Source organism: Calidris pugnax, unplaced genomic scaffold, assembly GCF_001431845.1.
Source record: "Calidris pugnax isolate Ruff unplaced genomic scaffold, ASM143184v1 scaffold13, whole genome shotgun sequence".
NCBI lineage: Eukaryota > Metazoa > Chordata > Aves > Charadriiformes > Scolopacidae > Calidris > Calidris pugnax.
Window position 1 is genome coordinate 18,562,403 of NW_015090810.1, and position 22,251 is coordinate 18,584,653.

The 22,251-nt window shown below is 35.8% G+C and overlaps 1 protein-coding gene across 4 annotated transcripts in view; it reads right to left on the bottom strand.

Moving 5' to 3' along the window:
* Window positions 1–22,251, bottom strand: part of ANKRD12 (ankyrin repeat domain 12) — a 61,324-nt gene that overhangs the window by 23,084 nt on the left and 15,989 nt on the right. For 3 of the 4 annotated variants that reach the window (XR_001411548.1, XM_014938518.1, XM_014938517.1), the window contains exons 2-5: window positions 19,245–19,382; window positions 12,044–12,191; window positions 4,105–4,251; window positions 2,975–3,175 (exon numbers count right to left, since the gene is read on the bottom strand). Coding sequence is in view for 3 of the 4 variants with exons in the window: in XM_014938518.1 (XP_014794004.1) it covers window positions 2,975–3,175; window positions 4,105–4,251; window positions 12,044–12,191; window positions 19,245–19,331 (583 nt within the window). In the remaining variant the exon portion in view is untranslated. Of the gene's footprint in view, window positions 1–2,974; window positions 3,176–4,104; window positions 4,252–12,043; window positions 12,192–19,244; window positions 19,383–22,251 lie in introns of those variants that run through there. The other variant, XM_014938519.1, reaches the window with a different exon arrangement.

Sequence of the window (22,251 nt, forward strand, 5' to 3'; positions counted from 1 at the left end):
TATAGCAAAACACTTCTTCCTGATCTTTGTATAGTAAATTTCCTCTCCAGTCATCACTTGGGTCACTCCCTTCCAACACAGCCTGGCTATTATCTCCTCCTTTCCATTTTCTTGTCATTTACCCTTTTCCCACTCACGCACAATGCTGACACTCTTCTGCTCTCAGCCCTCTGATCCCTGTCTTCTTTCCCCTTATTAATTCTCTCCATAATTCATTCTGTTCCATGTTTTACTGCTTTGCCTTTCTATCCTATCACAATGTCCAGCCTGCCAACTCTAGTCCTGACTTGCTCTCAACATCTGTTTCCTTTACTCGTTTTCACACGACAGTATCATCCTGGCAGATATCCCATGAGCAGGGTTACTTCCTCCATTACTAATTCATTTTCTGCTCCTTTAGTTCTGCCAAATTCCTAGCTAAAAAAACTGTAAATTCTCTAGACTTCATTGCATCCTAAATTCTTATTTTTCTCCACTCATGACTCACTGCTCAAACCCTCCCCCTCTTCTTGACTTCTTCCTCTGTACAGGATTTTGAGGCTAAGCCCCCTCTGCTTCTCGCTTTGGATTACCAATGGAAAAGTATCTCACTTGGTCCCAAATACCTCCTCCAGAGTTCTGAATGAAGTCTCTAACCACTTGCTCCCAGCTGATTCCCAGAACCAGCTCTCAGCCATTCTCTTTGTCCTTTCATCCACCTTTATAATTAGTTAAGTAATTATACTAGGTCAGGGTGGAATGAAGCTACGAAGTTAACTTCCTTCATAGCAGCCTATACAGTGCATCTGGGGATAAAACAGTGTTCATAACACTCCAGTGTTTTGGCTACTGCTGAGCAGTGCCTGTACAGTGTCCAGGCTTTCTCTCTCCCTCCCCCTGGGCAAGAGGCTGGGAGGGGACATAGCCAGGACAGCTGACCCAAACTGACCAAAGGTATATTCTGTTCCATATGATTTCAAGGTCCGCAATAAAAGCTCAGGAAAAGGAGAAGGAATAAGGGATGTTCGTTGTTCCAGCATTTGTCTTCTCAAGCCGTCGTTACACCTGCTGCTGCCCTGCTTCCTAGGAAGTTTGCCTGCCCATAGGAAGCAGTGAACAGTCACATGTGCAGTTTTTGCCTTTCTTATTAAATGGTCTTTAACTCAACCCATGAGGCCTTTCTTCCATCTCACTTTCTTCCCCTGCCCTGTTGAGGAGGGGAAGCAAGAGAGCAGCTGGGTGGGTGTCTGGTAGCCAGCTACGGTTAACCCACTACAACATCTCGAAGTGTTTCTATTCTCCCTGCAATTTCTATAGGTCTGCCTTCCTCTGAACCTCCCCCTCCTTTTCTAAAATTGCTCTTGTCAACAAGTTCTTCTCATCTCTCCTCTCAACTTCCCTTAAGATCTCACAGGGTTCTAATTCTGCTTCCTTTCTTTTCTTCCTCTACATGCTAGTCCTGGGCAGCCTCATCTTCACGCACAAATTCAGCTACTGTCTGTAAACCAAGAAATTATTGACCTGCTTATTAAAAAAAAAAAATCAAGATTTCAGTCTGTCTCATTAATATCTTCTCTTGATGTCAAATTTGAGCTGACAAATAATTGTACCATGTAGTTCTCAATTTCTCCCATTGGGGCCTGCTACCTCAGTTCATCTCACCTACTCCAACTGAGAATATCATTCTCACTATACCATTAATTTACCCATAAACCGAGCATTAGCAGGCTTTGCTGTAGGTCTAGTTAAAATTCTCATTTAGACCTCCATTATATTTTTGCTTCTATTATGCAATGCAAAACCAAAAGCAACATGGCCCTTTCTTGTATTTACTTCCCCACTTATCCATGATCCACTTCTACTGCAGATGCAAAAAAGCCACTATTCACAGCCAACACTGAGAGGTAGAGTATTAGGAGCAGTTTGATATGCTGTTTATATAATGTGCACTTAATAGTTGTATTATTTTTTAGAGTGGTCCTTGCATTTAAGAGAAACACCTATTGAATCCTATCTTTTTATAGATGCCTCTTAGACCCCAACCTGACAACAACCTCTGCATCTCACCTTTATCCTCTGATTTAGCCTTTCCTTCACTCTGTTCCATCCCTCCTCATTAACCCAACCTCTTTCTGTGCCCTAAATCTCTACCCAGTACTACAGCTTTAAGTCTTATGCCTTTTTACACTGGTTGAGGAAAAAGCAGCAAGTACTTTGGCTTATCTCAGTATATAAATGCATTTCAATTGGTGCCTGGCCAGGGGGGATCTCATACTTACTCTGCTGGAGATTTTTTACTAAAACATGTAGAAACTTATCTATGGTGAGAGTATCAAAAGCAAAATAGGCAGAAGTTTGCCAGCAGGTTCCCAAAAATTATTTAGGAGGTCTTACAGACATACAGACCATAAAGAAAGATACCTAATAAAGGACACTGAAAATACAGTGCAACTTACAACATACCTTAAAGCTCAATCAGTGCTGAAATCACAGCAAATACTGACATATCAAAACTATCATTAATCTAGCAGGACTAGATGACAAGTGCAAGCTATACCACACTCATCTGCTTTGGTGCATATTATCTGTCCCAGTAAAAAGACAATGTACGTTACAGTGCTACCACCTTCACTGTTACTAAACTTTCAATCTTCTCACATAGCCTACAATCCCATTATCAATTTCTGACTCTGCCTAGTATAATTCTATCAAGTTCAGCAAGCGCACACACATATTTGTGTTAATACCTAGCACGCAAAGGCTCTGGCCACAACTGAAACCTCCTGGTATTAATATAGTGTTCTAATAATAGACTATGTACTATATTGTCCCAGTACTACCACTGCCATATAAAATAACAAACATGACTTCAGAATTTCTAATAAGTTTTGTTATATCTTATAATTTGCATAGAACATGAACCAAAATTAAACCTAATAACAATTTCAGCATTAATTTTGAATTTGTACAGTTAAGAGAACATGTATCAACTTACCTGCAAAATCTTTTACATTCACATTTGCACCTAAACTGATTAGCTCCTTAACCTGTTTAACATCCCCTCGAATTGCTGCCATATGTAGAGGAGTTTCCCCTCGTTCATTTCTCTTGTTGACTTTGTCTTTTTGTCTTGAAGAAGAGTTTGGAGTTTTCTTTTGTGTCGGTGTTGTTTGTAAGGGATGATTTAAGCTGGAATCTACAAAACAAGTTTTTAAGTGGTCACTGTAAGTTCTTTAACACTATTGTTATTGCACCTCGTTTTAACACTTGCATTCAAAGACAACAATAATCAGTGAATTACTATATTTAAATAAAAGATGTATTTGACACTTCACATACATCAACACAATGCCTATTTGCAATGTGTGAAAAGGTGTTTTGCAAAATCTCACTATTTTAACTGTAGGCTTCAAGGATAGATTAAGTCTGTTCCCCTTCCTCCAGCACAATTTCACTCTATTTTTTACACAGTGGTATGCCAGTTTAAGGAATTACTGTCTGTGCATTCTACTCCATGCACTTCCTCAGCTGTGCCAACACAAACGTTTTTGGGTGGACTGGATAGTTTCTTAAGGAAATACAGCCATTCACCTTTAAATGTCAATTTTATAAAAACATTACACCTGTATAACATATACATAAAGATTTTTTTTAAAAAATACAACTGGACCAAGGACAGTTTGAAGTTCTGAATTAAAAACAAGGTGTCTCCCATCTCCTATTAATTCCTAAGGAAACGATCCAGTTTCCTTCTACATTAAAATCCTGCTCCAAATTGAGACAATGGAACAGTAGCTAAACTTCACAAAAAATACAGGTAACACTTCAGTTTTTAAATAATGAACATGGAACAGTGTTTGAGAGGCAAAAATATTCAAAGGAAGAAAAGACACTTTCAGGTTTTACAGCTATCATCATGCAAAGATTTGCACACAAATACAGACAGTCAAGAATTTTTTATGAAATTACTCATCAATGCAAAATAAGAGTTTAAGCAGAATTATGAATAATTTAAAAAATCAATAAAAATCAAGGATTGTTGAAAAACATCAGGGTTCAGAATATCCTGATTGGGACAGAATTAAACAGGCAGGAGGAAAAAAACTGTTAACTTTGTGAGATCACCTGGACTGTTGTCTCGTGCTGTCATCTGCATAAGAAGTGCCATCTGTTTGCGCTCTGACAGAGGATAACCAAAAAGAATGCTAACTGGTGTTGATTTCTTATTTCCAGCATCCTTCTTCATTTTCTTTTTCTCAGGACCTTCCTTCTCTGGAAATATTAACATTTAAAAACTCAAACCATTGTTCTATTAGAACGTGTTTCTAGAAATAAAAACATCCTTTTAAGATATGTGAACTGGTGATTGGTGGCAGGTGATGAAAACCAGAAATTGCATCTCTAATGTACTGCATTTGCACTAGTTTTGGTTACATGTTCTAATCATCTCAGGATAATAAGCTACTTAGTTAAAGCATTTAAAGCTGTAAGGAGGGTTACTAAAAAATTCTAAAAGATTAAAATCCTGTTTCACAGCACGAAGACTTTGTATGTCACAACTTTAATTTTCAGAGAATCAAGTCATGCGCCTAAAAAATCCTGTAAGATCAGCTAGTCAACTTTCAGCCTTGAATACAGATCCGAGAACTGTGCTCTATTATACTTCTCTCAAGACACCATGTTAAAAATTAGGAAAAACCTTTTAATATTAGTATTGGTAATTATAGTTGAATAATTGGATAAAAGATTGTTTCACTCAAACTCATCCTATTACTTCACCTTAGAGCAATTTCTTCTCCAAAATTCATATCCTTCAAAGACATACAGCTATTTTATATACATAACTTTTTTCCTTTTATCAATATTTACAGAAGTTGTTTAATATTTCATGTCCAAGTTTTAAACCAGGAGCTAAAATTACACATCTGAATAAACAGATCATTTGTGAAGCTATTCAGTATCTACAAACTCTCACAGATCTTCAGATTGGTTAAATGTGCTCTGAAATCCAGACAACTTTTTAATAGCTAACAAATTTGAAAACTACAATTTTACTTGTGCAATTTGGAAACTTTGGTCTATGTCTTCCATCCTATTTGAAAGTTCTTCCTTCATTTTTCTGTATAAAAGTCTTGTAAACAAAACACAGTCAATTAGGTTAAAGTAGATAGGAAATAACTGATCTGTGATTAAGTCCTTTAGTTAAATCACTTTTAACTGGAGCAGTATGTACAATCTTAACATCAAACAATTACAAACTCACAATGCATCAAATTTCTTCTGATACAACTATTGTCCACAGCTCTTCCTACCTGATCATTATTTTTAAACTGTATTTTCTAGAGGCATATTAGTTTGCATTTATGTGTCGTGAAGACCATTCATTTTCTGTAATTATCTCATCTTTCTAGGCAACCGCTCTTTCTGTCTTAACAAGTTCTTATCAAATTCAACATTATATATCTTGTAAGTAGCTTATGTTACTTACACATTAGATCTATAATGTGTAAGTTATCAGTTAAATAAGCCTGGTTGCCACACTGGTCTTTTTAGTTCTTTGTGTAGTAAGTTATTTCATCTTATTCTTACTGTAACCAATTACCATCTGATGAATGTGTATCCATTTTCAGTTAATCTCAGTATTTTAGGCCATACTAAAAAAAATGGGGAATGCAATAAAGGTAAATCAAAGTAAGGGGCAGAGATTTTGGTTTTATTACTGTCTCCATGACTATATTAGGAAAGGAAACTGGGAGACCAAATGTAAACCTCAAACATTTGTGTGATAACAACTTCATTAGAAAATAATAAATCTGCATCTGCAAAAGCAGAAAAATCTTAAAACAGAAGACTCCATTGAGGCAAAATTCACTGACTTCCTGCAGAGGGACTAATAGAAAATTACAAATGAGAGGGTTAAGTCCTTTTGAGTTTCTTAACCATGCCATTCCACATTCCATTAAGCCTCCAACTGACTCTTTTTTTATCTTTTGATTTTCTCCTTCTACCGTAGGTCCTCTCTGTGGCCCTCCTTGTTTCATTCGTTTCCTCTCAACTCATTTTCTGCCTTCCCAGTCTTCTCTAAATCTCATCTTCTAGGCTTGGTTAGGCACACAATGTAATGTTCTTGAGGCACAGGAAGGCATATAAATAGTACATATCTTGAATTCCATAGTGACCAAATAAGAAATACATGATTTTACAGACTAAAGAATTATGAGCAAGACTATTTTAGCAATGGAAAGCCACAGGTTATGTACATATTAAAAAAACCCTACATATCTAACTGTCATGTTTAAAAAGGAAACAAGATCCCTTTCACAGAGTAATTGATGAGATTTTTCTAAACTGCATGCATCTCATACCCCTAAATACCTAAAAATTCATTCAATATCCAAATCAACACTACTACCCTATTGGTACAACATCTGCATGGGAAAATTTAAAGAAAACCTACAATGAAACTGTACTTTCATCTTTTCACTGCAAATATGCTGTTCCCTCTACAAGGATAATATACAGCATAGCCTTCATTGACTACTTCAGTACTTCCATCAAAATAACACATTTCAGTTTGTCTGGCATGATCTGCTGTTTCTCAGCGTATGCTATTTACTGCTTATGATTCTTTTCTTGAAAAACACATTCATTTTCATTTTGAATTATTCGTTGTAATTTTATAGCTATACTCAGCTTGAGAAAATGAAACATCAAAATAAGTGAAATAAGCCTTAGGATGTTATTTTACGTTTTTTGCTATACAGTGTACTTTTCCAGGTATTTTTATCTGTTGGGTTGTGGGTTTGGTTTTTAATCATTTTGATAGAAAAGTTCATCAGTGCAATTTACTTCCATTTCATGTTTAGTGTTGTCAAACAACTTAAAGATCCTCCTCTATGTATTCCAATGCATTTCAGTGGTGGGGCAAATTACTCTTCTATTACTCTTTATTAACACAGTGTTTGCAAAGCATTTCTACAGCTTACCAAGTAAAAGTTCCAAATAAGAATACCATTGCTCTCACCAAGCTTATGTTGTAATTATGCCCTTACCACTCAAAAAAAGGACACAATTTTATTAAAACTTATGTGAGACTTCATATGTATTTTCAGTAAATCTAAACAGTTCAATACATAAAATTATTACGACAAACAACAGAGTTCAAAAAGAAAAAAGTCTCAGGACTATAGCAGGTTGACTTGATAATTCATTTACTGGAGTACGGCCCCTAAGAGGCTATTGCTTTCTTGCCCCAAAGATCTCAATGCATATGCCCTGCTTCTGAATGCACAAGATAAAACAGCATAGGACAAAAGGGGTGGAATGAAGCAAAAGGAAGGGAGTATATAAAGAGAAATTTTTATACCCCAATAAATAAACAAATAAATATATAAGATAGTAAAAAAAAAAAACACACAGCATTTTTTTTGTTTGAAAGCCAAGGAAAACAACAACGCAACTGTTGATAAAGAAGCTACACAAATCCACAGAAAAAAATCTTATAAATTATTGGGAACCCCCATTATGCTTATTCCAGAATATATTATAAGATTTATTTTCATTGCTCCGAGAATATCATCATGCAGTAGACTATACTTCATTTAGCAGTAGAAGACCAACTTCACATTCAAGAACTTTGACTTTTTAGCTATTCTTTATCTTGTAACAGAAAACTTTTCACAGCTGTGTACTGGATGTTTATACAACTTGAACAATAATAACTTCTCTAACAGAGGAATAATATCAATTTAAGAAATTAAGTTTAGGTAGAATTTAATGAATGAAAATGAGTGTCAAAGTTAATTAGGTTGCAGGCTTTTCTTTTAGATTTGGAGCATTTTGTTTTCAAAGTCTATGAAGCACAAGTATCTTCTTTTACATTTACTTGCTATTTTTGGTGCTCTTCTGCAATTAAACAGAAAAATTAGGGAATTTCTAACCTGTTATTAAAAAAATAAAAATCAAAACTCTTCAAGTGGCTTCACTTTTATCTTTATTGTATAACATACAATAAAGATCTATCTGAACAACATTCTTTTTACGATTTTCCTTTTAAATTAAGCTTTTCACCAAACACTATAAAAAAAAGGATTTCAAAATAGCCAAGTTACATGAAACAGTGATTTAGGTACATTTGAGGACTTATTTGTAGAAGAGCTTAATGAAACAACTCACAGTAGTTGAATGTATTGGCACAAAGAACATCAGAATCACCAGCAATTATTTTTGGAGAGCTTACGCATGATGGGTTATGTCCCAAGGCATCCAGTGATGTTTTGGTGCGTTTTTTTTGTTTTGGTTTGGGGTTTTTTTTGCTTGTTTTTTAATTTGGAGAAATGACAAATTCCCAGTCAACTGATTTCTAAATGTTTTAGGAAAATAAATTATTAAATAACAGAATATATGGATTTCTCAAAACAAGTAATGCCAAACTAACAGAATATTCCATTTGGTAAAATAAGCACCTTAGTGGATAAAGGAAATAAAGCAAATAGAATACATTCAAACTTCAGGGCTTGTGATAGTCTGGTTTAATGTAAAATGCCTGTCATAGTGCAAATTGTAAGGAATAACAGGATTAAGAAATAGGACCATGAGAAGCTGAAAAATGAACTGCTTGAAATAAATTCTTCTAAGGAAGTTATAAGATTGAGTGACATACAACAAAAGACTAATTTGCATATTATCAACAACTGTAGAAAACAGGTCAAGATGATCAGATGATGAAGTTGAGAGACAGAGTTACTGAGATCTGTGTGCTTGTGCTAATCTTACCGAAGTTCTTTTAAAGAGAAACACATCATGATTTACTGCTGCTTCCTGTCCTCAGTGAAAGAGAAAGATTAGAATGTGATGAAGAGACCTCACAACACACTGTACACTGCAGAGATATAAAGGTATCATTGTGATACCTAATTAATCAAGTTTATGGACTATTTATTTAACCAAACCAACACACACATAAACACACACAAAACCACCTCCACTGTCCTGCCTCTAGCCCAAACATCAGTTCAAGAAACTTGAACAATAAGTCCAAGTCCAGCAACCAGTAGCTGGTTTACACAGTGTGTAAACAGCCCCTTTAACAGCCCCACTAACCATTGTAACTATGGGAAGTACAAATATAGAAATTGTGTTCCTATGATATACACATGGAACAGAAAGAGGGCACTTGTTAAGCTTTTCCAGACATCAATTAAATGCTAAAAGAAATATGACTGTGCCAAGTTGGGACACTTTAAAGACAGAAATTGAAGGGGCCAGAAAACAAAACTGAGATGCTACTAAAAACAGAAAATCTGGAGAATTTCCAAGGAAAGATCAACAAATCAGCACATTAGCGTAATTATAATTCTTGTTGTTCTTCCAGAATAATCAACTATGTAACAAGACTACATTAAAAAAAATAATCCCATGCTTATCTTCACAATGAAGAGATTTTTTCCAATTTGCAGCTGTTTAGTTATTACAAAAAATTCAAATTTCTCTCTTTCAGGTAGAGAAAGCAAACAAACTTGTCCTTTGCAAAAGCAGCACTTGCCTGTTGTTCTTATTCTGATAACCAAATCAAAGGTTATTTAAAAATTACAAGATTAATTAAATAAATTAACAAAATTTAAACAATGCCATTTAAGTAGTCCAAATAAGTGATGGTAAGTGATGGCTTTTCAATCAAATTATGGTTTTGGATTGGGAGACTTCAAATCAGAGAACTTAGTAAAAAAAGATATGAAAAGTGCTTTTCCTACCGTCCTTCTACCAGTCTTAATCAAAGCTTTCATGTAGAATCCTTCACAAGATCAACCTGAATAAGGGTTAAAGCTATATTGCAAAATTTGAGGTATAAATAAATTTGACTGCAGTATGTGTATGTTGTATTAGTGAAAAGTTATTAAAAATAAAACTAGAGGCAAAGGATAAAATATACTGTAATGGACAGCATGAAGAATGGAGTATTACCACATATTTTTCCAGAATCTTGTATATACAACCTTTGACTATTTCCCTACAATATCACTACAGATTTTCAAAATGCATCAGAAGTAAACTGGGATCTTTTTTTATTTTTAAACAGTAGCACTACTAGCTAGTAAGAGGCTTTTCATCACCTCTTCTTTTCCCTCTGTCTCTGGTTACACTCATCTTTAAAAACTCACTCTCTTCCTTCTCAAATAACACTTACCATTTTCTGTAGATAGTTAGCAGAGAGACGCTTCTGTCAGAGGTGACAGTTCACTCCAGTGATGGCAAACCTTGCCAATGTCTAATGACAAGTTTGTACCAGAAGCAGCACAGCATTTCACAAGCACTGATGGCAGTCCCTAATCCATGCCAAACTGGGAAGTGGTTAATTCCCACTGGTCTAATCTAATTGGTTAGGTACAGAATCAGCATTACAAGAACTATTTTTTATCCTAGTAATGCTCTTGCCTCTAAAATGTCTGGAAAGCTTAGGTACCAACTTCCTCATCTATGAAACAAGGTAGTTGCTCTTACCTACTTACCTCAGCAATAATGAAATGGACAACAAACTATGATGTTTGCTATACAGTAGTTAAAAGCTGTGTGCCTTCTACTGCATTATTAATTATTTCTTGCTACTACTTGAACTGTTTATTTCATCTTCCTGTCACAACTTGTAACAAAAAGATTTTGTAGCATGCATTGTCTTTTTGTGTATGTCTAAGTGCCTAGAGAAATCCATCTTGTTTATGGCAACTGTGACAATAGATGCTATAGCAAAAGAAACACAAAAAATTACATTACCTTATAAGATACTGTGACAATTAATTATTTGCAGAGATGACAAAAGAGTTCTGACACAAAAAACATTAGGTAAGTGTTAAATATTACTTCTAAATATATTTATTTCGATTATGAAAAACAGTTAGCATCTAATACCAAGCAATAAATCCAATAAAGCAGACGCTGGGAGCATACTTCTAATTTACACACGGTCATTTCAGAATCAAGTGGTATCATAAACAGTGTAAGACTCTAGAATTCTGTGAAACCACTGAAAATGGAAATCTAAAGCCAAGAGTATTTTTTTGTAATGTGACTATTTCAAATTTGGATTTCATACCATATTCTCTTTAGAATAACAAAAATACGTATGAAATTTCCAGGAGCCAAATCTTCTGCATTAAATTAATCCTGGACAAAAATTAAACGTGTAGTGAGATATATACTTCTATCTTGCGTTTAAATCTAAGCATATTAAGGGAACTACCTGTTTATGAAAATATTCAAATATACAACGAGCACTGTAATACGGAGCATCTGACAAATTTGGGGAACATCCCTTCTGGTGGCCTATAGAGGGCACAGATACTGTCTTTATACTAACAGAACTATTACTGAACTATGACATAGATAACTAATTACCTAAACTCAGAGACAACTGTACTCTTGGAATACATCCAGATTCCTCCACCTCGATTTGAAAAGAGCCATGTTAAGAATGGTATTCTGAAGTCATTAAATCAGTTCTAGTAAAATATGCTTAGGTTAGGAAGAACTACCAGCCTGTGCAGAAAAGGCATCCTGAAGAGATCACAGGAGCTTAGACTTAGAAAAGTTTGCTCTCCATGGCTAGTTTAGTTAGTTCCATAACCTTAGCAATCTGATCTCTTCTATGGAGGACAATATGTCTACCAATCTTTCTCACCCTCCCCAAAAAAGGCTACAAAAGCTGACAGCTGTGTCTCAAATCAAGGCACTTGCATGTCTTTTCATCAGTTTACTTGTTTAAGCAAATGGATCTCTAGAGATGACAACAAAAAGAATGATTTATTACTAAAATAGAAGCGAAAGAGTGAGGTTAGGAAACAACTGGAAAATGTAGATAAGCTATGCTGGCATGCTAGCTCTTGCTATTGATAGGATGAAAACCCATAGGACTGAAATGCAACAATCAGAAGCAAGCAAGCAATTTTATACTTAGTATCCTTTTTTATAGGGAGAAAGAATAATCAATATAAAAACATAATATACAATTAATTAAATTAGGACGTATTTTACCAACAAATAATTAGTTAAGGAAATAAAAAGGTTCTACCTGTGTCTGAATTGCGATCTTCATTTCTGGATGGACTAATAGTAAAAGGAAGTTTACGTTTCATGGAAGACTTTTCTTTCATCTCCTTCCCCACATCACTCCTATCCACTTTTGGAGTTTTGCTGTAGGATGCAATCTTGTCCTTGCTCTAGTATAAATAAAAAGTATACTAAGTAATTTTTGCATAAAGCAGAATAGTCTTATAACGTATATAGATTGAAAAGACTGCTATGCAAGAATGTATGTGCATGTGTGCATGTATGTGTATTATGTATTTTATTCAAAAACTTTTAAGGTAACTTTACTAAAAATAATCAATGGCATATCTTCCTTTATAAAATTAGTATCTTCTGTGTTATTTCTACTTCCAGGTACATCACTGTAAAACTGCTGCTATTAGAGCCTTGACTAATAAGCAAAGGAACAATACAAACCACACAAGAATTTTTTAAGACTTAATGACCACCCCAATTTCCCTCCCTGATCATATAATAATAATCACATTAAAAGTACATTAAAAGCCCAAAGTGCAATTCAGACTGTGAATAGTAACACAGTACCAATAAAAAAACCCCCAACTTCTAACAACCATCTCCTGCCTCCACCCCTACCCCGTAACCCATCCATACAGACCTCCCTTTCTATTTCAGCAAGAATAATAGCGTAGTGTTTCATTTTTCTAAAGCAAAATTTACTAATACTTAAGAAAGTCTATGAAAAAACTTTTCTAACTGGTATCAACTACTACTACTGGTAGCAACTACTTGAAAGGACACTGTAGAGAGGTTGGTGCTGGTCTCTTTTCACAAGTAATTAACGACAGAACAAGAGGGAACGGCTTCAAGCTCCAACAGGGTAGGTTTAGACTGAACATTAGGAAGGAATTTTTCACTGAAAGAGTGGTCGGGCACTGGAACAGGCTGCCCAGGGAGGTGGTTGAGTCACCATCCCTGGATGTGTTTAAGGGACGTTTAGATGCGGTACTGAGGGATATGGTGTAGGGGAGGACTTTGTAGAGTAGGGTAGATGGTTGGACTCGATGATCCCAAGGGTCTCTTCCAACCTGACGATTCTATGATTCTATGAAATGTAGAAAAAATAGGTACAAGCTATTTGGAATTTTTAGTTGCATAAGTCTGGGGTTTTTGCCTTGCAAAACGTATTTCAGGATAAAAGAGGAAAAACCCAGATGGGCAGAACATTGATTTACATTTGATTACTTTGGCAATATTTGAGGTCAAAGTATGTAAAAGACAGTAAGTTAGTGAGAAATCTGCTTCAGAGAACCCTCTGCAAACCCCAACATTTTGGCCTACCAAACACGATGCACTGTAGAGACGTAACATCTTCTGTTCATTATATGCTGCAGAAACACATTATCCAGCTATGTCAACTATCACAGCTCCACAGCTTTATATCATTCTTAACAGATAATCGGACAAAACCACTAACAGATTAATTTTCTAAAGGTAGAAGAGGCACATACACTTACTTGCCAATCAGAAAAACAAAAGGCTGATCCTTGGCACTTTTGAAGCAAGAAGTTAAAAGATTTGTTCTGACTAGAGGAAAGCTAGAGAATGACTCCAAGTAAAGGTACTATTCTCGAGAGTACCTTTCCCTTATTTAAAAACAAACACAGGTAAGATGAGTATTTTGATTGTATCATCTGACACCTTGAGTTTAAGCTGTTGCCAAAGAGGTAGGTGGAAGTGATTACAAAGAGAACCTGCAAACAAACTGTACAAATGTCTGTACCAGGAAAATCACCAATAAGGATCAGTCTATGTCAGGAGAATTCCTGAAGCAAAAGGTTGATGCCCACAGAGAATACCTATCTTTACTCTGAGTTTGAAAACCTGGGGGGAAAAAAAACAAACAAAAACCACCCCCTCCACAAACCTCAAAAACCCACCACCAAACCCCCAAATGAACAAAAATGCTCAATAAAACCCACACACCAAAACCAGCCCTCCTCCAAAACCCTAAAGGAAACAACAAACACCCCCCGAGCCTTTTTCTTACATACAAGAACAAGAAAATCTAAAAATCTAAAATCCTGTAAGACTTCTCTAAGCCCTTGGGAAATAAAGTGTCTGTGCTATTACTTTTGAAAGAAAGAAGCTAATCAACCTAATGCAGCTGATCAGTTGTAAATGAATCTAAAAGTTGACAGAAGCACATCCAAACTCCATTAAGCCCATTGAGATCTCTTCCACTATACATGTTTCTCCACTTCAGCCTGATCTCACCAAGAGCTCTCTTATCCCTTGTTCCCAACAATCCAATTATTTCTCATATGTACATATGTAAATTTCCCACAATACGATATTAAGTATAATAGAAAGGATCAATTGAAAATAATCTAAAATTCCTAAGCAAGAAGCATTGGTATCAACTTGTTTTGTAGAAAAAAAAACCACAACAACTTTCTTTGCAGTTGGTAGTCCTTAAAAATCATCATTTTCTTGGTCCTAATTAGTAAGATACATTGGTAGGTGCTCACAAAGAGACATAAGCTGCTTACATAATTTGATAGTTTTGCATTTGTTCTTATTCTTAAATTGTATGTATGCATTATATGTACTAATTTTTGATAAATCCCTGAATATTAGTTTTGTGATTATCTAATGAGGAGAGACAGTTCAAAACACGTACTTTCAGATAAATTAAGACAAATTGGAAATGAAAGAACAGGCCAGATACAGACAACACAGAAACTGAAAAAAAGAAAGTACTTCGTTCCTTAGCTATTGTGGAAATAAACCAGTGACGGACTTTCCAACCCAAAAGATGCAATGAACAGGGTGTTTGAGAAACCTGTACAAATTTAATGCTGTTTAGTATTTTCAGTGACAATGCTGAAAGATATGCAATTAGATATGCAGACATCATCACAGCCAGGAGAGAGGGAAAAGCAAAGAGCACTGGCAAGGGAAAATAAAATGACTAGCAAGTTTGAAAAACAGCCTATATAAAAAACAAAACAGGAAAACCCGGGATAAAACCAAGGTTCTACAAACTGATAAAAATAATAAACTGTACAATCACAAGACTCCACATTAAAAGCCACAAAACTCCTAACAGCCTCCTGGATTCAACTTCAAGGAAAGGAAGGCAAGAGGAGATAGCAAACCCTACAGGCTAGAACAGGCACCTCGATGTAGGTTCTGTTCCAACTGTTCCAACTACTCCTGGTCACTGCAACAGCATGGACATCTCTTTTTCAAGGTTCAAAGCAAGGTTCAAAATTCACCGTGAATAGGTCTATACATTAGTTTAATGGGATCCATGGAAGCAACTCAAACCAAAGCTGACATCTTTTAAAAAGCAACACGTAACTTAGAGTATCTGTGGTCTTTCTAAAGAGGTAAATTAATCTCAAATGAAACACTGATAACATGATAATGTTCAGATCCACAAACTATTGCTGCAAAGAGAAAGGCATCACATACTCCCCACGTCCACTGCAGTAAGAGAACATTTAATGGCTTTAGACTGCAACAGGAGACAAGCAAAGGTTATTTATCGTTCTACTAAGTATCTAACTCTGTGCCAGTCAGCGTAATTAAGTATCAGAATAAACTGCCCAAGGAGACTGGAATTTCCATCAGTCAAGGCTGTAAAGAAAAGGTCTGGCAAACATCTGTCGAGCTTATTCTACTCTGGGGCAAATGGACGAAGTGGATCTGCATGTCTCAACATTTATGCATGCCTCACTGGAGGATGTAGTAACAAGGAAGAATTTTCTCTGTCAACAAAACCATACTAGTGTGCCATGATGAGGAACATATTTTTAATCTGTTCAACAGAAACTGTCTCAGAAGGCTAAAAAACAGCAGCCTGGACAATCTCTTGATATCCCATTCCAGCTCTATTGTCTGGTACCGCTACAATCAACGACAACACACAAAAGGAGACAAGAGTGCCATATAATCTAGCAGATGTACTAAACCCCGGGAGAATAAGCATTCTTTTTCTGCCTATCAAAGATAATTACATACTGAAGTGTGTTCTGCATGGTATTAAAATGGCTTTGGGCACTATTGAAAGACTCTTCTAAGAAGAGAGTTAATTTTTACAAACCCCAAATGTGTTCCTCCTTTGGACCACATATCTATCATTTACTTCCTGAGTTTTGGCCATGTAAGTTCTAAAGTATAAATTCAGATCAATTACAATTTCATTATGTTCTTATCTTTATAAAATATCTCACGCAAACACTAAGTGGTCTATCCACTGTATACACTCTTATAATTTTCTTGATTTGTTTTATGCTCCCAAGATGAGCAACAGAAATAATAATACATGCACCCTGAAGCATATATGATATAAACTCAGCATATTAACAGGAACGTATTCCTAATGATTTTTTTTCTAAGCTCTCAGAAGACCTGAGCACATACGTGATTCACGTAGCTCTTTACTGGCTGCTAGAACAGCATAATAAGCATTAACTTCCACTGGACAAATATGAAAGATTAAATCTCATCACAACAGTATCTACTACATTTCTCAGTCATTAGCTAAGAGCGCACATCCACTAAGAGCTAAATGTTGTATCAACTAGGAAAAACAAATCCTGCAAGCGTTTTTTTTCTCTTTTCTTAATGTACTAACCATTGGACTAGTCTTACACTACATGTTACAGTTTTTATTTTGAAGAATGAGGAATTTTTTTAGGGAGTGATGTCCTTTAACACCACTGTTCATTTGTAAATGCACTGTTTCGCATGAACATTATTTCACAATTATTTCACGCTAGGCCTCCTCTGCCTACAATGCATCTATGGACATATAAGGGAACACCGATAATTAAACTCTGTATCTTCTGTTTGTTTACAATCATGAAGATTAAGGTCCACGAGTAGTGGACATTTCTGCTTCAATAACAAAGTGGACACAGAAGCAAGTAAGAGCAAGTTTACATAGTGAACTGCAGAAGTGGTTTGACTTCTACAGAAAAAATAAAAAGCCAAAGCTACATGAAAAATACAATTAGAATGTGATTTTGTACATAGAATCACTGCAATTATCTGAATGTTGGTGACCTTTTCACGCTACTAAAAGACATGGGCATCTCTGATGGCATGGTGAATGGTCACTCATTGGTCACACAATACTGAGAAAAGCGTGTGGACAAGAGGTATTTTCCAGATTAATCAAGAGACTTCCATATCAAAAAGTCACTAAAGCAAAAATTTTACTTTAGAATTCCTTTCACCTTCAGCATCAGTACTTGCTTACATCAATTACATTAGGTTAACAAATCCGTAACTTTTTCCTAAGAAGTCCTAATGCTTCAAGGACTATTGATTTTAAATTCATGGCTTTAATTTTCTAAGTAAACCTGCTTTCACTGGCATCTTAATCTCAAATACCAGGCAAAGTAGAATCTGAACCTGGCACATTTGTCCACACTTCTAATTCCTGTACTGGCGATCAGTCTCAACAATAGGCATTTCCTTGCTAGAGCAGCCAGCTAAAGACAATTTTTCACCTAAACCAATACAACAATAAAGGGGTTTATGCGACCATTAGAAATAGAATGTTAATTTACTTCTTTCTAAATCAAATCAAAATTTGCCGTGTTTCATGGTGGTTAAATAAATGACACTGTGTTCACTGTTCTGTTCCCTGAAAAAAGTTATTCATATTTTCATAGGGATTCATATCATCTTCTGGCGAAAGAGAGCTACTCATATCTGTTTCAGAAGATTACCTAATTTTGCAGAGATTGCAGGGTTAAATGGCTCAGCAGACGTAACTGCTACTCTTATTAGCAGATGAGAGCCAGGAGATTACTGGAAAGGAAGGTGTCAAGACAGTCAGCAAATACCGAACTGGGCAGAAGGATCACTGCAAAGGCAGCTCCTTTGGCAGTGGCTGTAGATTCAACCGCCGCTCTGGAAACCAGCACCATTTTTCTACTGTGGCAGCAAGCAACAGGGAGAGGTGTGGGGGAGTCAGAGGTGGTGAGCGAAGGACAAAAAGAGGCCTCAGAATTAAACGCTTTATTTTTTTAAAAACTCAGATTGCAATGCAATTTGTATGTAAAATTCAAAGCCTATGAAGAAAGTAATCTGGACTATAAAAATATAATCTATTTCTATATGTTCAAACCTACAAACAATAATTTCCTTGCCTCACTATGCTAGGATCTATAAAACAAACTGGGAAAAGACTAATATGCTAATGTTTTCTATAAATGTTTTCAGAAGACAAACAGCCTGAAGCAGATGCTGGATGTTCTCATCTTTTCCTATTTTTCATTTGTCCCTTTCTTACATCCATTCATTAAGTGGTCTTAAAGAGAATACAGTCTTCAACAAAATAGTAACAGTATGTATGACCACATACACACAGTCTCCCTTTACAGAGAAAAGTTTTAAACATCATTTGGGAGATAAATGGATTTTCTCTCCTTAGAAAAATATACAACTCATCATTCACAATACAGAATATTACTACATCTTTTGATATTCATTAGTACTACAGATAAACTCGAGTGTTGCACAGTGTACCAGGCAGACCCAACGGAGAACAACTTGGCTCCAGAAGTTTGAAAATAATAGGACACTTCACATTTATAGAAAACAAGCCACTCTTCAGTATTCCCAGAACTTGCATAGTCCTTCATTCTCCAACACTCAAAAATAGATTGTACAGGTTTTAAAGGGGGTTTTAAAGGGGATTCCTCTCTACAGAAGTTACTCTTAACCCTTCTGCAGCATTTGGCTTTCAAGTCCTCCTAACGGAGAGAATAATTCCCTGTGTTACAAAGGAATATAGGAAACATGTTTGTTCATTGGTCTGTGCTCTGTCCCAGGCCTTCAGAAATGTTTCATGTGTTTGTTATTGAGAATAAGACACTGTAAAATTAAATAAAATATGAATCATTGTTCTTGTGAGTGTACAAATACTTCATATGATGTAAGATATGGAAACTACGCACTTATATCAAATAAACCCAGTGTGTCCAGCTTCCTTTTGAATTAATTTGCAAGTCAGAATAAAAGGCATTAATTCTGTTCCCCGATTTAATTTACAGTTAAAGCCATGTAAAAACTTTTTTACTGCAGTCAAGACATCAGAACACAGATTCATATTTATTTCTTTGCATTACAGTAACAAAAATCATGATAGAACACATGCGCTTCATTTCACTGAAATTAAATGGACATGAATATAATTTTGTTACCTTTCTTGCTGTTGTTTTTTCCACCATGGTGCTGTCACTGTCAGAATTTTCAACTTGAACTGTTTTTGTAGACCCAAATTTGGGCATTTTATAGCTGTTTAGCTAGCTGTATCTTCTATCAGTGGGTTCATCGTGTGTCTGAAAAAAAAAAAACAACCAACATTATATAAATATATACACTACAGTGTCATTTCAGGACAAATGTTGATACTGCAGATGGTAGCAGAATCAAATAGCACCCCAAAAAGAGATGGCTAACAAAGACACGTGACTTCAAGCTTCCCACTCATCTGCAGCTTGAACCCTGGGGTGAAAACCAAAAAGGTCTAACACAGTTACTACTGGGGAAAGTGTCATCAGAAAACCACTAAGTCAGTTGCTGAACTGCCTCATCACTCTAATCTTTTTGGCAGACTTAACACTTTTGGGTATTTGATGGATTATTTGTTTAATATATCACTTGATTTTATAGGTAGTAAGACTGGGAGGATGCAAAAAATCATTTCTAGCAACAGTGTGAAGAGAAATTAAGCTTTCTAGTCTGGGAAACTGAAATATTGTCTACCCAAAATATTACAGAAAAAAGGTCAAATCTTGGTGATTTGCTATCCTATTTGTTGCAACAAGGTATCTATGTTAGAAGAAAAATCCACTGAAGCTTAGATCTGGAATCAGAAATCTTAATTTCCACTGTCTAGCAAATTAATTACATAAGCCATTGCTATATATATATGTATGTGTATATATATATATACGTATGCATACGAAGCTCTAAGAGCTCTGTGGTGTTTCATCTCCAGGGTACAGCAAGTGTTCTTACAGATTCACATAATGAAATTCTGATTTTTTCATATTAGTTTTGATTCCACTTTTCTACTTCAGGAGAAGCAAAATATTTTTAATACATAGAATCATTTAGGTTGGAAAAGGCCTTTAAGATCATCAAGCCCAACTGCTATACCTACCAAGGAAAGTCAGGTTGTCCTAAAAACTTAAGTCAGGAGCACAGCAGAAGACTGTTCTACACTTTCAACACTGCCAGCAGTACAGTTTAGTGGTTTTTTTAGCATTATTTATTTAGCACCTTGTTAAGAACTACGAAGTTTTTACAGAATCTCAGAATCACATGGGGTTGGAAGGGACCTCTGGAGATCATCTAGTCCAATGCCCCTGCCAAAGCAGGTCTTCCTAGAGCAGGTTGCACAGGAACTTGTCCAGACAGGTTTTGAATGTCCCCAGAGAAGGAGACTCCACAACCTCCCTGGGCAGGCTGTTCCAGGGCTCTGCCACTCTCAAAGTAAAGAAGTTCTTCCTCACGTTCAGGTGGAACTTCTACATTCACGTTTGCACCCATTTCTTCTTTTCCTGTCACTGGGCATCACTGAAGAAAGACCAGCCCCGTCCTCTTGACACCCACCCTTTCAGTATTTATAAGCATTGATCAGATCCCTCATCAGTCTTCTCCATACTAAAAAGACCCAAGTCCCTTGGCTTCTCCTCGTAAGGGAGACACTCCAGGCCCCCAGTCATCTTTGTAGCCCTCTGCTGTACCCTCTGAAACTGTCTCACATACAATAGACTGAATCTTATCTCCACTATAAGATACAATATTGCAAAATTCCTACTGTTCTACTCTTACCCAAGACAAGAGAAACATTAGTGTATTCCCTTTATTTATGTAGTGTCAATAGGATTTATGCAGCCCTACCTATCAGGAGAATAACTGCTCATTTTTAATGGACAAAGCATATGGTTATTTGTCTTTTTATTTGCTTTTCATAACAGTTGCAGAAAAAAAAAAGTTATTGGTGCAATGGAGAGTACTCTAGAATGAGTTTTTTGTAGTTTACAAAAATATTTCTGAATCCTAACAGAAGAAACAAGTTAGTATCTTCACAAACAACAATTACTATGCTGATTACACCACACATAGAGTATTACCATAGCAGCAAATATCTGTTTTCATGGGTTTAAAAAAACCACGTCACACATCTGCTTTTGCTCAGTTAGCCTCTCAAATCCTCTCTTCAAGTTTCATTTGCAACAATTCCCATTGTGTCTATCATCATGATTACAACTAATTTAAAATAGATCAACGTGTGAAAGGTATCTTTATTATTTTAATCAAAATATCTCACATTGCATTTGCTGCTGGTTTCTTTCCTTTCTTTTTTTATGCTACTTGACTCCCTGAAACTATTGCCATTCCTGCTTTGCTTCTCTTCCTTTCCTGTTTCTGTATGCTGTTCCCTATACCTTCTGGTACTGACAGTGAGGAGCCCAACTTCACGAGTTTAGTAAAACGATAAATTCAGCTTAGGCTTGAGTCCATTCCTCTTATTTACATCACCACAGTAGGGGCTAAACCACATTAACTGAACAAGGGTTCCTCCTTCAAAAAAGAAGTTCTTGCGGAACAGAAATAGTGCATCTTTTAAAACAGTAGACCAAAAAATACTCCAGCTATGGGTATTGTATAGTGGCAAGAGGATGATGAAAACATTTTCAAAATAATTTAAAATTAAAGGTATTTTTAAGTAACACAAATATTTAAGCACAAATATTACACAAATAAAAGTAAATGAAAACAGAAAGCATTGGACATTTCCATTTTCTTCGCCACATGATCAAAATTGAATGTGAATTCATTCAATTCTTGACCCCAAGCCAACTATGTTTTGAAGGGAAAACTGCTTTGGAAGTTCACTAAAACTGAATACTCACATATTGGATTATTAAAGCAGAACCATCCCAACTACCACACTGACACATGGCAGCATTTCCACTATGTTTTATGTGCCAGATTGCTGTTTTGCAATTCCTGTGTGAAATATTTTTCAGTCAGTCATAAATGCTTTAAATATTTGAGGAAAAAACACTTTTCATAAAGGGTAGATTTTTTTTTTATTTCATAAGCTATCACTATGGTCCAGAAATGTAAGCAAACTATTCAACCCATGATCACATAGTATATTTTGTAATAAAATTCTGACCTGAATTAGTGATT